At 35.0% G+C, this 17,771-nt stretch overlaps 1 protein-coding gene across 2 annotated transcripts in view; it reads right to left on the bottom strand.

Moving 5' to 3' along the window:
- Nucleotides 1-9,814: 9,814 nt before the first annotated feature.
- The window catches only part of Cep85l (centrosomal protein 85 like), a 168,783-nt gene continuing 160,826 nt past the window's right edge, over nucleotides 9,815-17,771 (bottom strand). For both annotated transcript variants that reach the window (XM_047558121.1, XM_047558120.1), the window contains 3 exons: nucleotides 17,632-17,739; nucleotides 15,594-15,834; nucleotides 9,815-12,136 (listed from right to left, as the gene is read on the bottom strand). In XM_047558121.1, the coding sequence (XP_047414077.1) occupies nucleotides 11,973-12,136; nucleotides 15,594-15,834; nucleotides 17,632-17,739 (513 nt within the window). In that variant the 3' untranslated portion in view covers nucleotides 9,815-11,972. The remainder of the gene's footprint in view (nucleotides 12,137-15,593; nucleotides 15,835-17,631; nucleotides 17,740-17,771) is intronic.

Below are 17,771 nucleotides of genomic sequence, written 5' to 3'. Positions count from 1 at the left end.
ACATAACGGGAGGTGGGAGGAGGGCAAGAATGGAGGAAGGAGGGACTGTATAGAGGGTAAAGAGGGGTGGGAGGGGTGGGGGGGAGGAAAAAATAACAGAATGAATCAAACACCATTACCCTAGGTAAATGTATGATTATACAAATGGTATGCCTTTACTTCATGTACAACCAGAGAAACAAAATGTATCCCATTTGTTTACAATAAAAAAAAAAAAGAATTGAAGTCACCTTACTACAGTGATACATACATACCCATGTTTATAGCAGCATAATTCACAATAGCCAAACTGTGGAACCAACCTAGATGTCCATCAAGGAATGAATGGATAAAGAAAATGTGGTATATAGACACAATGGAATTTTACTTAGCTATAAAGAAAAATGAAATTATGTCATTTGCAGGAAAATAGAAGGATCTAGAGGTCATCATGTTAAGTAAAATAAGTCAAATTCAGAAGGTCAAGGGTTGTATGCTTTCTTTCATGGGGGAAACTAGAGTGGAGAAACAAACAAACAAAAAAAGGTGGCAGCAAATCTCATGAAAATCAAAGGGAAGCCAGTAGAGGAAAGGGACCAAGAGTTGAGAGGTGGGAGGGAGGTGGGAAGTGCTGGGGATTGATATTGGCCAAATTCGCTCATTGTATTCTGTTCATGTACAAATATGTACCAACAAATGCTATTATTATGTACCTCTATAATGCATAAATACAAAATGTGGAAAAAAATACAATAATTGATTTAAGAATTCAATACATGGATTTTACAGATAATTCAATATAGCTAAAATAAAAAAGAAAGAATAAATTGGAAGATCCATCAGAAGAGAACATTCAGAATGAAGAAAAGAAGATCAAAAGTATAGCAAAAAGGTAAGGACAAAAAATGGAAGGTGTACAGTCACAGAATGGGTTCCTAATTAGAATAAGTTATACTCTGTTAATTTATAGTATGTCAAAATACACTCTACTGTCACATATATCTAAAAAGTACAAATGAAAAATTTTTAAAAATGGAAGCTACATATAATTGGAGTCATCAGGGAGAGGAAAAATTGAGACCAAAAGAATATTTAAAGGAGTAATAACGTAGACATTTCCAAAGGGAACGAAAGATATCTACCCACAAATTCAAAGAGCTGAACCCAATCTAAGCAAGAAAAACAAAAAATAAAAAATAAAAAACAAAACTAAGTCCATTCCTAGGTGCATAGTAGTAAAATTCCTGTAAAACAAATAAAAGAGAAAGTAATAAAAAAAGTCAGAAGGGGACCCAACTAAAAACTAGCATACCATATTCAGTAACATTCTAAAGGGATTATACATCATGACTAAATGGAATTTATTCCAATAAGGCAAGGATGGTTCAAAATACAAAAATCAAATAATAATCTTATTAACAGAAAGAAGAAAAAAAAATTCCCACACGGTCATCTCAGTTGATGAAGTTTCAACAAAATCCAACACCTTTGAATGATGTAAACTTACTCAAAAAATCAAGAACTGAAGAAAACTACCCTCTTCCTTCACTCATTCTTACTCCCTATGGGTGAAGTTTACCAGATTAAAGTGCACTTGGTTTTCAGGTCATATTTGAACAATGGATGAAAATGCAAACTAAATAGTATACCACTCCTTCAAGACTTCATCTCCTTTTTTCTCCAACACTCTTCTTGCTGAGAATCTTTTCCTCCTTTATACATTTTTTGCTGCAGCTCATTCTTCAGGACTGCCATTGCATGCTCAATTCAAGAGGTTGCAGAAAAGTCTGCAAGTTCCAGTGTTCAGCTTTCTCAGTTGAGAAAAATGAATTTTCTACTTGACAATGTCCATGTAACCTGCCTGCACATCTGTTGCCTGGATAACATGGCCTTCCAAACCTGGAGCAAAGTGGTTCAGGTTTCTGAGTCTCTGCTTCTGGTGAATACAGACATGTAGCATCAGCAGCATGATAGGACTTGAGGAGTCCAGAGCGGTGTTCCCTGTAGGTAATGCTGTTGGTGCACAGTAACATGCAACCTGAACACTGCATCAGGAAGTAGTACAGGCACAAGTCTTTCTCATCAGTCTACAATAGATCCTTGTCTGTGAATATCTCCATTGTGACCTCATTCTTTGCGAGGGCAATGACCTTGGCCTTGCCCCATTATGCCCTTCTGCGTGAGGAGGTCAGTCTTGGCAGTCTGTTTATTCTCTGTATGTTTCTTAAGAAGGATTCCAGCAGGAACTTGATGTACCAGGATCAGCATGGAAGAAAAAACAAATATCTGCATCTTTGGGTTGTAATGGTAATCACTGAGCATCTCTAGCAACTGAAAGAACTCAACAAAATGGCCCAATTCAGCCATCTTTTCAGTCAGCTGAGCAGGTGAAGGCTGCACAAATGATGGTGATTTTCTTTAGTTAACTCCTTCAGCCAGCCCAGAGTGGTGATCACAACCTCAGGCTGGTAATCAGCATCCTCTGCTGTTTTTGCATGATGTCCTACCAACTAAAATAGCAGTTTTAATTTCTGTAAGCTTGGCAATATCATCACTGAATTGTTTGATCTACATGGCAAGCTCTGAAATGGGAATCAGAACCAGCCCTGTCTGCCATAGTTGGAATGCCCCTCTGAAACTCATGTTCAAACTCACTCCCCAAATTCATATATTGATGTTATTTGGAGAGAGGGATATAATTGGGATTAGATAAATTCATCAGGGTCAGGACCTTATGATGGAACTGGTGCTTTTGTAAATGAGGAAGAGCCAGGAACTGACATGTTTGCTGTTTTGTTATGCAATACCCCTACCATTTTATGATGCAGCAAGAAGGCCCTCACCTGCAGCTAAACAAGTGCCAAAGCCATTCTCAGCCTCTAGGCTATTAGTCAAGAAAACTTCCGTGTACATTATCCAGTACCAGGTATTCTGTGACAGAGAAAAACACAATCTAAGACGCCATCTAAACAGATGATGCTTTGGATGTGCTTTACGGTGGTGACTTTGTCAACTCTTGTTTTAACTTGTTTTTTTTCCTCCTTGTTCTCTGAGGACAGGCTTCTTTTTGATATGGGAAGAAAGCATTTCACAAGCATCAACATTACAGAGCACACCTGGTTTGAGACCATAGCTCTGTTCTTGGCTCTGGCTTGCTAGGTGGTGCTCAAACCTTAGCTTCAGTGTCCAGGGCAGGGCTTCTCTGGATTCATCTTGAGGCAATGCTCCAAATTCAACTGGCCTAACTTAGTTATCCATTCTCAGTTCCAGTCTTGGTTCTGGGCTCTGTAGGTGGAACTTGGTTGTAACTGGAGCTGGGCAAGCTGCTTCATCTAGATCTTTTGAGGATTTTGGCTTTATACAGATGTTTTCATTCTAACCCCCTACCTCTCATAGATTGAGGCCTTACCACTTATTCTCCATTTGACTGTTAAAAATCAAAGCTGTTTCAGATTCACCAAAATAAGGAAATTTATCCTCATCAATAATGGTATATACCCAATATGATAAATGAGAAATAAAATACAGCATCCAGATTTTTTTTTTTTTTTTTGCTAAAAATGTTTAGCCTGAACCTAATCATGACTTTTAAAAAATCAGACAAATCAGGATTGTACCTGACTATATAAGGAAACATATGTCAATATTTAAAAAAAAAAATTCTCCACAAAGACTTTTGAGCTTTTTTTTCTCCTTTCCTTTTCTTTTTGAAGAAGGTAAATCAGGGGTATCACGAGTCTTTTCCTGAGTGAAGTAAATACCTGACTCATCAATGATATAGTTTAAAATGTGGCTCTAGAGGCTCCAATTAAATTTTAAACAGCTAAAAACCTTCAAATATCTGACATCTAATTTAAAGCAATTTGGGTCTCAGAGCAAGGGAAATGGAAATAATCAGGACAGATGTAAAAAATCAGTTAAGGTAGATTTTTTTAAAAAGTTGACAACTGTTTGTGGACATGGTATAGAAGATAGAGTAATGGGTCCCAAGATGTCTACCTTGCAATCCTCAGAAACTGTGAATACATTAAATTACATGGCAAAGGTATATTAAGGTTGCAGAGAGAACTAACATTAGGGCTAGAGTTTGGGTCTGAAATGTCTCCTAAAGGTCCTAAAGGCTTAGTCCCCAACTTGGGGCTATTGAGAGATGGTGGAACCTTTAAGAAGTGGGGCCTCATGGGGGTCTTTTAGTCATAGAGAGCATGCCTTTGAAGGGGATATTAGAGGCTTGACCCATTTATCTCTCTTTTCCACTTCCCTGCCATGCTGCAAATGACTTGCTCCACTTCACACTTCTGCCATCTGTACTGCTTCACCATAGACCCAAAGCAATGGTGCCAATCAATCATGATCTGAAAACCCCAAAACTGAGAGCCAAAATAAACCTTTCATAAGTTGATCATCTAAGGTATTTCTTATAGTAATGGAAAATGGACTAACTAGTTACCAATCAATTCACCTTGAAATATGGAGATTTTCCTGGATTATCTGGGTGGGCCTTAATGTAATCACAAGGTTCTTAAAAGGGAAAGAGGGAGGCAGAGGAGAACCAAAGAAATGGTAGTGTGAGAAGGACTCTGCCCAACACGACTTGTTTTGAAGACAGAAGAATGGAGTCTCAAGTCAAGGAATTTGATGGTCTCTAAAAGCTAGAAAAGGCTTTTAGAAAAACAAATTCTCTCCCAGACAGTCCACAAAGGAACAGGCTGCCAAAAACTTGATTTTAGCTGACACCCACTTAAGATTTCTGACCTCTACAAATGTAAAATAAATTATGTGAAACTAATAATTTGTGGTAATTGGTTACAGAAACATTAGAAAATGATTGGATGTGAGGGAGAAATTACTAGAAATGATTCTTGGAATGAAGGTGCAAGACATAGTGCAGCCCACTAAAGGGGCAGGATTGGGATGGAGTGATAGGAAGCAGACTAGTGGGGATTAGAGAAACCTTGTTCTGCTTCTTACACGCTCTTCCAACTTAGTCAAGATGGGTCACCTCTCTGTGCTTCAATCTGAGGTGAGATAATAATAGCACCTACTTAATTGGATATCATATTTAGGGATAATTTATGCAAGGTCCTTTTACCTGGCATGTGCTCAAGTGCTGGTTAATAAAGAATAATGATGATGATATATAGAAGACACACTGTGGTGTATTTTAATCACCACGGGTCATTAAACAACTTTAACCACTTGTTTATGACTAAATGCTTTTGTCGGTGTAGGAATGAGAATTAAATTAACTTGCTTCCTTGTTTAGATGGGATGGCCACTGTACTATTTATTATTCCCCAGGTTTGTGCATATATTTGTATTCTCAAATTTAGATGCAACTGCATTCATTTTTAAAATGGTAATTTATCCCTCTTTTTTGCTAGACCTTAGATTTGTCCTTACCAAAGCCTACATAGCTGGAATAAAGTAGGATGAGAATGCTATGCTTTAGAATACCAGAGTTGCAAAAGAACCATGTCCCAGTCTATGGCCTGAACCCATAGATGTGGAGATTAATGAGATGAGATGGAGGAAAATTATTTCACAAAAAGCTCCATTCCCCTGTGTAATAAGATGCCTGCTCTGTTACTGAAGTCTGGTTTGAGATGAATCCCTGAATAATTAACAAATAATGGCATAAAAATTTCAGCGTGAGGTCAAGTACTTCGCATGAGTTGTGGAGCCATGGAACAAGGTTGGCAGCATGACAAAGGACATTACCCCAGAGGGAGATGTAAACACGAGTGCCCCTGGTAAGCAGGTGGACTCAACTTTCCTCCTTGGGCTGGGGAGATAGCTCAGTTGGTAGAGTGCTTACCTCACAAGTACAAGGCCCTGAGTTCACTCCCCAGTACCGCAAAAACAAAAACAAAAAACTTTCCTCCTTTACCCAAGAAAGTATATAGAATGTGAATGACCTCACAACACACAGTTGTAAAATAAGTAAATAAATAAGTTATTTTCAACTCTTGGTCAAGAAATCTTAACAGATCCCGGGTTGTTTCCAATTTTTGTTATGGAAAAGCTGCCATAAACATTCATTTAAATAAATTCTCTATGCATATCTTTTTTTTTTTTATCTCAAGTGAACATCTGAATGAAGTTACAGGGTAAGTAAAGGTTTAGCTCAAAGCTTCTTTTAGGGGCGGTAATCAAGAGATACAACATTACGTTTAGAGAAAACAAACAGGTTGGCTAAATTTGAATTTTTTTTTTGGTAGTCATACGAAATTTTTGGTCAAGGACAATTTAAAACTTCTTTTAAAGAAACCTTTTGTCACAATTTTATTTCTCAAACTGGAATTTCTCCTTATTAACTATTTGCTTTACTGATTCAGTTCTTTGGCATTTGTGCCATTACTAACATTTCATACCGTAATTTAAACTGAGTCTCCATTTTGAGATAGAATGAATCTGTTTGGGGAAAGTTGACATTTTTTCTTCTGGCAATTGTTATTACTTCATTGAAATATTGAAAGTAGACATTTTAAAAGCTCAAACTATTACCAAAATCAACGGGATGTGCCCCGCCAAAAATTTTTGTTGACTCCCCATTAAAATACTTAAAAAAAAAGACAAAAATAATATTTTCATTTTGAAGAAGAAACTCCTTTATTGACCAGTCTAGAAATATTCTAGATTTTATCTATTCTGCCCTGTTTATAATACTTGATTGCAACCCAAGTAGTCTGTGATGCAGGATTTCCAAAGTGATCCTTTTTCTGATAACTTAAAGAGATGCTTTATTAAAGACTCTGAGAGAGCAATGCCACATTAGCTGAACTGGAAAAAGATGCGGCTGATCTAAATATTAACCAGGAGCAAGGGTCCAGCCTGTATGTTTCAGAACAAGGACCTCGGCTGCCATCACAGGCCATCTCTGGGCCTAGACTGGCAAACATCAAGGTCGAGGTCAAGGCCCACACTAAGGCTTCATTTCAGTAAGGTTTCAACCCTTGATAAGAATGAGGAAAATAAAAAAGATTTTGACTAACCAATCTAATCTTTTAGTAATGTGGAGAATGGAAGTCAAGAGTTTTTTGAAAAACTGATTTTTCAAAAATCAGACTAATTTAAACAAACATAAATTTTTAAAATTCATAAGGTGCACATAGCACTATTAACTGAAATGTATACAGGTGTGACTTTGTATTTATGACTCCTGTCATCAGAAAATCTTCATGCCTTTCATGGAAAAGCCCGAGAAAAAGCTTTAGAGTAACTGAAATTATAAGACAGACTTAAGAGGCAGAAGTCTCCATGTTCTTGTCAAAGAATCTCCTGTGTATTTATAGAAAGATTTTATCTAAAAGTCAAGTCAGCATATTCTTGTCATTGAGAATTCAGGACAGTGAGTCTGGAGTTTCAGATACATTCTTATATTAATAGTAGGCAGTAAGAATACATAAATCTTTTTATAAAAAAAATTTATTTCTCTGTAAATACAAATTCCAACATCAACAAACAATAATCCAGTGGAAAAATACTAGCCATTAACATTGAAAACTTTTTTCTTAGTTTAATAAATAGAACTTTGGCATTCAAAATTCTAGCTGTAAACCCTATTAAAAGATAAAACCAAAAACAACCCCTTCACAAAAAAGGAGGCAAAAGTGATAGTTCAGAAGGCATAGCCAGCCAGTGGCTTCACATTCTTTTTTACAATAACTGTATTTTGATTAAATTATGAACACTGTATTTACACATGAGGTATTCTGGATGGTTCAAAAACTGAACCTAGTTTACAAAAACCACCAGTCACAGTGACTGATTATGCACTCTGCTGTGCTTTTATTGTAACCTTTACCTAGCACCTTACTACTTCTTGCCATCACACCAATGTGACACTGAACTTTACAATTATATATTTAAATAACTACTCATATATATCTATGTACACACATATACACGCAAATGAACACAATCTATAGGAATTCCTCCCACTGTACAGCGAGGCTGGGCTCCAAGAACGTGATATACTCCCTCTCATGTTCACTAAGATATCCACCTCCTAACAATAAACGTTCTTTGCTTCAAAAAATCCTTAATCAAGTCTATTTAAAGAACAAGGTGCAACAATCATCATCATTCTTATAGCTCATGTAAGACAGAAATGAACACTTGCTGCAGGCAAAAAGGCACAAAAGGTTCTCCCCGAATGTGGTTGCAACTGTGCTCTTAAAGACTTACTGATTTGAAACCATCTGTATTATAGTCAATATTTCTTTTTAATAAGAAAAATTCCAAAATCTTTCCCCTTCATGATTAAATGTATGATATAATCATATGGCAATTACTGTGAATGGCATTTTGGGGCAAAGTTGGAAAGTTTACTCTTTATAACAAACAGGAAATAGTTCCTCTTGTTTTGTGAACACTGAAAAATGTTGAAAATGGAAACAAAACGAATTATCTTTAGATCTGAAGAGTTACAGCTATTGGCAGTCTGAGTGAGCATGGTTATAAGAATTGCTTATTTCTGTAATTACATATCTATGGTGACAGAAATCTAAATAACAGAATACCAATAATCCAAACTCAAGTTATGCCTGAGCCGAACTGTGCTATGTCAAAATATAGTCCAGATAGATGTTCAGTTACTGTGACTCAATGAACTATTACTGATATTTAAAGGATAGTTTCCCTTTAAAGTTCCTTTAAACATATTCTCTAAAAGATTTCTATTGAGTTTTTGCACAATGACAGAATTAATTTGAAAGCTTATTAGTAAGTCAGAAATGTACAATATTCATTTTAGCAACAATTTCCAGCCCTTGGGATTGTCTCTAACAAGCTACTGAAAGAAAGCCTATTTCAGTTTAAATAAACTGTCACAACCCAAATAAATTTCACTAACACAATACTGCTAAATTTAAATACTGAATCCTATTTCAAATATAAAATGGGGCCACATTCTTTAAAAATAAGTTCAGGCATATCTTACCTCGTCAATATTTAAACACTTTTAAAAATTAGAGGCCACTAAAAATTTAACAATTTAAAATCATTGTATTTTTCTGACATCAAATGAAGACAGTTATTGTGCCCTTGACTCAGCTAAAGTTATGTGGACTGGCAATGTGGGTCTGTCATTGAGATAACTGTTGTTTCATCCCTGCTGCATGTGACTGAGTTAGAACAAGCTTTACTTAAAAACTCAAAAGACCAATAATAAAGTTTATGGCATACACTTCCTAAGAGGATAAGCATTTAATACACAAAAGCACAATTAAAAAGAGATTTCATGATCTAAAGAAATTTTCAAATACTTTAAAACTTAGATTAATTTTCATTTCAGGCATGTATCACTGTAATAACTTCTATGAACACTCTAGTAGTTCATACTGGGGCAACACACAATAGTGTTGCTATTTGCCTATCTTAGTTGGTCTAATCATAACAATCTTTGTTTTTAATGTGATAACAATATTATTACTGCTCTAACACAACAGGGTGTGGATGTCTTGAGGGTGGGGAGTTTTCTGAAAAAAATCAAAAATAAAAAGTTGACTAAGAATATTACTAGTTTTTCTCTCAGAATGCCCTTCAAAATTTCTACTTATTTTCTAGGCCTCTTTCAAACTTCAGACTCTAGGAAATTGTATTTTATTATAATCCAAGATTATATTTAAACTATCATATCTTCATGTTTTTTTAAAACACGAGCATACAATTCCCAAAGTGAAATGCATCAATAACAGTTTAATTTCCTGTTATATTATATTTTTTACCTTAAGATATGTCAGTTAAATTAAATTCTATTTCAGTTTTAGAAAGCAAATTTACTAAAACAAAAAAAATCCCAGGCTAGGGGAAAAAAAAAAACAAAAACAACAACAAAAAAAAAACCTGCACCTTTAGGAGATTAAAACAAATGATAAGTTTCTTGAAACAATAACCATAAAACTACAAAACATAAACTAAAACTTAGGAGATATTTAAGTAAGAACCTATTGACCCAAATCAGTGATTGTTTGCTCATCTGTTCTATTATATTAGAATGACTTTATTTCTGAAATCGTGGTAAAATCCTGTGAATTCTACTCAAAATATAAAATTGGTATTTGTTGCACTTGTGGCTGATCTGTGGTAAATATTATGATCCACTTTCTGTAAAGGGCCATCTTCACAGATATTAATCCTTGTAAGGCAGAATTCTTTGCATCCATATATTTTTTTGGTATAAATTTACTACTTCTTGATTGTCTTCAAAGAACTAACATTAAAAACCGAATGAATACATTAGGAAGCCAAGTTCTTACAAGTGACTAAGTCCCTTCTGAGGTCGGGGACCTTAGGATGCAGACACTATAATGTACTGATTTCTTAGTAGCCAAAGCCTATGAAGAGGAGCAGCAAGGACTCAGGGGCACTGAACAGAAGGAAGATCCGATGTCCTAAGGTGTATTATAGAAGTGTTGAACTATAATTATGTAACAATGTGGTTGAGAGCTGTAAATAAGCCAACATTGTAAACTGAGTTTTCCTGGCTAGTCTACTTAAAGCCCTTGCTCTATTATCTTTCTCTATTGAGAACAGGAAAAAAAATATTTCTAGAAGCAGCTTTTGTACAGTATATATGCCTGGCAAGAGAACAGGCATATGGTCGGCTCTCAATCAAACAATATCACCCTGACTGATCTATACACATTATTCCCACTTCTTTAGTCTTGCCTAAGTGAAACTTGACAATATTGAAAAATCAAACCAATTTATAGGGGACAGTAGTGTACCATAACTAAGTATACCCAAAAGAATATAATCAATGCTCTGAAGAACTAAAACACAGACAATGCTCATTTGGAAGTTTAAATGCTGCATGTCTGTTTAAAAATCAGTTTATTTCACACTAATACCCTGTCCTCCAGATGTTGAACTAACTAAGCCAAGTTCATGGTTCTTAATGAAACCCTGTTCTTAATGAAATATATCTAATAAAGGGAATTAAAATACCAACTAGGTTTAGATTTTGTTTTATGTTAGTGTTAGTTCAGATATAAAGAGTAAGAGGTTGGCTTTCTCTTAAAGTAGTAGTAAAATTAAAACAGGTACTAAACTGTTAACATGTAAATGCTGAGACTTTGATAAATAAACTATTATTCCAGAGTCAGATTGTCAAATCTTTGTTTAACAATGAACTGAAAGCTGGTTCGCATTAATTATATATGGCTTTGTTTATACTGGCATATACAACATATAAACAAAAAATTGTAAATAGTAAGATATGATAAAATAAGTTCAAATTATGTTAAACTTTCTTATAATACATAAATTATAGTATGGCTGAAAAAGATCATTGCATCAGTATTTCACACTAACTCACAATCACTCTGGAGAAAAAGCTGACCTATCTACAGTACTAAAATCAAACCAACTCCAGAATTTTATCATCTCAGCACAATGATTATTTAAATCATAAATGTTTTTGCCTGCTGAACTTCTATTAGAACATGTGCCTACTGTTGGAACTCTTATTCAGCTAGCCCCTGAAAATACTGAAATACAACATAAGTTTCTATATGAAAGAAATACAAGAATAAATAGTATGTGTTTCTCTTAGAAGGTTTGATTTGATATTTGAAATTCTTATGTGAACTTAAAAGCACTTATACACACACAAAACCCCAAATACATATGCATATGCAAACACATAAAACCTACAGGAGTAAACAAAATCCTATCCCTTTATCTGAAGAGCACTATTCACAAGTTGGTCCTATAATCAGTAGTTTGAAAATACAGATTTGCTTTTTTTTGTTGACTTCAACGCATTTTTCAAATGACAATTTTTTTTGCCTGATTGGATAAGCCCCTTAAAAATCTCCTCACATTCCCCTTTCCCCTCAATAAATCGACACACACACAAAAATAACCTATGTGCAAGTTATATGTCACTTGCAATTTTTCATTATAACTCCTAAAAAGAAATATGAAGAACTGTAACTCAGCAGCATTTAACAATGGGTCATTATTGCTGTGGGACCAACACTTGATCACTGGGTTATGCAGTTATCTCCCATGTCCTGAGCATAGCGGTCTGATATTGTAGTCCTTAATTCATCAATGTCCCTCCGTAACTGGCACACATCTGACAGTCTTTTAGAGAGTGTTTCTGAGCTGTGGTCACTTTCAGTCTCTTCAGCTGAACAGTTCATTGCTGTGTAAATAAAGCATGGAGAGAATGACTCATTTTGTTTTGAATAAAGACACTGTAGGATTTTCAACTTAATCATCATGGAAACATAATGCTATATGCACTGAATACTAATAAGGCTCAGATTTAAACTATGCATCATTTGATATTAAACAGATCTTATCTATTTGGTTAAAATTTTTGTTAATTAATATGTGTTAAATTCATACAGTGATACATACAATTCACATCAACATATATAATCAATGACAATGTTCCAAAAATGAAAAAGGACATACTCAAATGTCTCTTTCCAAATTCAACTAGAGAACCCAGTTTTTGCCATTTGTAAAATCTGAAAATCATTTGCAGAGGAAATAGCTTAACTTTTTATGCTTGCAAAATGGTTTTTATTGGCATGCAAATATTGGTTTTCAAAATACATGGAGGTTTGGGGCCCTACATTCCCAAACAACTGAACTGAGTTGACAGCCAGTTGCCCAATGTCTGAGTAACTAGGGGCAAATTAGCTAGCTTTTAATTATTTACACACTTTGTGAGCATGTCACAACATAAAACCAAGCAGACCAGTAACTGTGAAATAAACTTTTCCTTCTACCTTTATTAGCCCTGGTAGTTTATTGGAGACATAAGGTCAGATAACTGTTATTTTAACAAACATTAATTGGACATTTCCCAGGATTAAGGGGTCATTCTGAATATTGAGGTTAGTGGCTGTTTCTCAATGCTTTACACATGATTTCATAAACAAATGAGCATAGTTGAGTACTGTGGTGACCTGGCCTAAAAGCTATAGAGGCACTAAAGGAAGAGAACAACCAGGCCTAACTGAAGAAGTATCAGATACTTATTCACTGAGTGGGCCAAGAAAGCAGAAACAAAAGAGGCAGAAAATAAATAGTCTGAAATAATTTGAGAAATATCAGTAAAATTAGTGTCCAGCTCTAAAATGATAGAGCACAAATTATAAGAGAGAAGAATGACAAGAAATAAGGCTTCTGAGGCAGGCAGTGCTATTTCTCTTACAGAGGAGCGTAAGTATTAGGAAACCAGATTCGAGGTTTAGAACACAGATCACTCTGGCAAAAACGTGAAAAATGGATTGGGCAAAGGACTGTGAGTAAAATGGGTGACAGACCAATTCAGTGGCTATGAAAACTTGAATTAAAGCAATAGAACAATGGAGATATAATAGCAGGAATAAATGTTACACATGGTGGGGGATGAAAGATCTTGTAAGGTATTTCAATTTGGGTGAGGGTCACAGCTTGGGCAGTTCACAGATGAAGGAAAAAGCAAGGTGGAGTATAAAATCTGGGCAGGGATGACAATTGATTGGTGGCACTACTTATGCACTGCAAGGAGAAGGTTTAGGTGGGTTCTGTTTAAGCCATGTTGAGAATAGCCAGTTCTCAAATACACACAGGTGAACTACAAGGAGCCCAGAAGAAATATTCTAGGCAGGGAAAGAGATAAACATCTGTTTGGCAGAAATGGTTTAGCAACTACAGAAACAACAGGACATTTGATAAAAATTATTCAGAGAAAGTATCGAATAAAAAAAAAAAAAGGGTAAAAACGAAAAACAAAAGAACAAAAAAAACCAAGAAAACAAAAAAGGTTCCTGGAAGCCCCAATACACAAGTGGTAAGGAAATCCATAGAAGACTGAGACTGAGCAGTCACAAATGCAGAAGCAGAATCTAGAGAATGATGTCATGGAAACCAAGGTAATATAGAATTTTAAGAAGGGTGGGGTGTAGTACCAACAGATAACCAAAGGAGTCAAGAGATAAAAATTCAAAAGAATTCATTACTTCTGGAAAAATCGCCTGGCTGTTCAAATTTGCATAATACCAAATAAATATAAGGTAAGGATTCCAGGTTTGGACTTTAATGACTGGAAGAAGTATACACTGGGTTGAGGGGTGAAAGAGGTTAAGATTCCTGAATCTCCCTTTTGTTCTTATTAGGATAGCTCTATTACTGAAGTATAGAAAACACTAACAAATGCTTTAGTAAAAAATGTAGGCTACAAAATAATTGAAGAGGGGGAACAGTTCTAAGATGGTAGACAAAAATGAGTCTTCTCTGGGTGAGCCTTTGTTTCTTGCTTCCAAACGATCATTCCTAATTAAGCCACCCCGTGTTCACCTGATAACCTCTTCCTTTTCCTCCTCAAAATACACACCAAAATCAACTACTCCATACAACATTCACAGCCATTCCCAAGTAGATTTAGTTGCTTTTCCTCCTTGTGCTCCTATTGTCCTTTGACCGTGTCTCCATTACAACACTTACAACAATGCTCTAATAATTTGGTTAATATATGGGCAAAGGCTGCATTCAGTTTGTCTGCAGTACCAGTGCCTGGACCACTAAAAGCATCTGATAAGTATTTGCTGAGTAAGTGAATATATACAAAGTGCTTTTTACAAACCCATGCTCATATATGTGTACATACATCTATCAAGTGGAAGAGAACATTCTGCTAACACTGCTAAGTACAGATACATTTTTCATTTAACAAGTGATATACTTAAGAGCATTATTTGATTTGCCAAAATAATTATGAGACAAAATGCTGGAATCTTTTTAATGAAACTGGAAACAGAACTAGTCCTCTCTTCAGTTACATATGAACTATACTCTGAGGCAGTTACTCAATATAGTAAGTCCATTCATAAACATTATTTGAGGTTTTGGTCTGACTTATCTTTTTACTGAAGTTTATTTCTTTTCTATTTAAGAGATAAACATGTCAGTATCTACTAATTTGGAACCATATGCAGAGAAAAGCATTCTGCAAAAGTAGCACAAAAGGAAAGGCCCACACTAGGATTTTACTGTGGCAGTTCTTACAATTATGTGGAAGAAGACAGAACTGAGGAAGAAAAGTGGGTGGGTGTCACATGGAGAAGGGCAAAGACAACAGATATAAATGCAACAGATCTGTAGGCTATGAAAGCTGGCTGATTTGAAAGTACTGGCACTTGCATTAAGCAACTGCCATATAAAATATACTGTACCAAGAAGAAAGTATTATCTTACAAACATTTTACCAGAGAATACATGACTGGGTATTAGTCATACAACTATCATATGAAAACAAACAATTATTACTTTTATAGAAGAGTACTTAGGAAGTCAGTCCTACTACTATTCCAGGCACATATTTACAGATTTGGCAAAGGAAAAATCTCCAGGCATTCTGCCAAGGTGAAGTTCATATCAACCATGACCTGTTCACTTTTTGTAAGTTATGTAATGAGGTCAGTTATAGTAATGAAGTAATAACAGGGTACCTAAACCTAAAGATTGAGTAAGAGATTTATAAATCTAAGTAGGAAAGAAGGTAACAAAAATAAGCAGAGAAAATACAGTAGGAAGTTCCTGATTCATGAAGACAGGTTTCTAACTGTTAAGCAATAAAATAAGGACAAGTGTCATCAGCCACTTACATCTGATTCCCAGTAATAATGAAAGATTAGGCTCCTTGCCCTGAGCTCGCTGATTAAGAATACTGCACAATGCTTTCAAGTCAAACAAACAATAGGACATTTCCTTGAACAGCTGATCAATAACAGTCAAATCAAATAGTGGCCGTTTGGAAAGAACTGTCTGCTGCCTAGATTGGTCTGCTTCCTGATTCTGATCCAATAAAGAGCATGTCTCTTCTGTCTGTCTTTGGTTCTGCAATGGCTAAAAAAAAAAAAAAAAAAAAAAAGTTGTTAGAGGAAAAGTACTCAAAAGTAATACAGGTTTAACATTTTTATCCAAGTCTATAAACAAGTCTATTATCATACTACATGTCATATTATATGTATATCAACCAAATTCAACTGCATATATGTAGTGTGAAAAGAAATCTTAATTTATATAATGGACACAGTTCCTCTGATTCCTTAGGATAAACCTGAAAGAGAGGAAAAAACACATATCCATAACAGTCTCCAGTTCTAGGATTTCTTGCATAATGAAAATCTTGGTTGTATATGTATTTTTCTACAATGAAATTTATTCTAAGGACAAAAAGAACTACAAAGAAACATTAGACCTATAGTTTTACTGTTAATAGCAATAGTTATTTAATTACATTGAAATGAATTTTTCTGTATTGAGAAAAAAGGCATATGTTATTAATGTTGACAGAAACCAAAAATTTCAGTTTAACAGAAAAAAATACATATACAAAATTACAGATGGGAGAAAAACTCAGCAATTCTGAATTGTTAAAATAGAGTTGGAAATATTAATATGAACTCCTGACTTACTATACTCAGAAAATACTATCCTTACCTCCAAAATTATCACCTTCTTATCCTGCATATTGTTAATTAGCTAGGCATGGTGCTGCATGCCTATAATCCCAGCGGCTCCGGGGCTAAGGCAGGAGGATTGCAAATTCAAAGCCAGACTCAGCAACTTATCGAGACCCTGTCTCAAAATTTTAAAAAAAGGGCTGGGGATTTGGCTCAGTGGTTAAGAACCCCTGGGTTAAATCCCTGGTACCAAAAAAAGAAAATAAATAAATAAAAGACAAGTTTAAAGAGTTAAGGATTGCCTTGCATGTGCAAGTCTCTGGGTTTAATTTTTAGCACCACCAAAAAACAAAAACAATACAAAACAAAAACTAGAAGTAGTAGTAGTTTAATTAGCTGTTCACTTAGAACTGCTTTTCAGAATAACCAAATAGCCTGGGGTGATAGGAAGATCTTTTTCTTAATTTTTTTTAACACATGAATGTCAACTAATAGGTGTAAAAAAAGGAAGCATGTAATTGGGGGAAAATACCATCAAACATCTCATACTTTAAGCAATGATGGGTAAAGGGTGCTGGAAAATTGCATATTCACACAGTCCCACAGATTCTTTGCTGTATGCAAGGCCTGTAACTTTACAATGCAAAAAGTCAGGCTGGGGCATAATTTTAACCCACAGAAATCAGTATCTGTATGTCACTTACAGTGATATAATCACACATTGCATATTCACAAGAAAAAATTTGACATGAATTTCATATCTTTATTTTAACTTTTGGAAATGCATTCTTAAATATATAGGGATGAAATGTAATGATGACAGTTAAAATATGTATTTTATTGTGTAATATGTCCTTAAACACTGGTCAAGTACTTTACCTCAAACCTAAGTGAGAAAGCATGATCTATCTGTTCCAATAATGAACTGCCAACAATTCACCTTCCTTAAGGATTTTCAAAGGTAATTTTGTTTATATTGAATTTATGCCTGATGTTTTTCACTTGGGACCAAATGTTTATATAGCATTTGACTTTGCTGTAGTTAACTATAAGAAAAATGAATTTGTCTTTAATTTTCATAAGAAACCTAATGAATGTAATTAACTGGCACATCATAGTCAAGACTTCTTGAAAATGTTTCATTAATTAATATGTACAAAATCTACATAAGAATTGGCTTGAACTTAAATAGGCAGCGAATGATTCTTTCAAGGCAGTCAGAATTTCATCTACTCACTTCAAGCAGTGCTTTTGTTAATCTTTGCAGGTTTCTCTCTTTCCTCTCCAGTTCTTCCATCATCTTTTGTGTGTTTAATTTTTCATTAGAAAGTTTCCCCTGCATAGACTAGAATAACAACAACAACAATTGTAAAGCAA

Source organism: Sciurus carolinensis, chromosome 7 (assembly GCF_902686445.1).
Source record: "Sciurus carolinensis chromosome 7, mSciCar1.2, whole genome shotgun sequence".
Classification (NCBI taxonomy): Eukaryota; Metazoa; Chordata; class Mammalia; order Rodentia; family Sciuridae; genus Sciurus; species Sciurus carolinensis.
The sequence above is the reverse complement of the archived record's forward strand: the minus strand, read 5'-3'. Positions and strand labels throughout refer to the sequence as shown.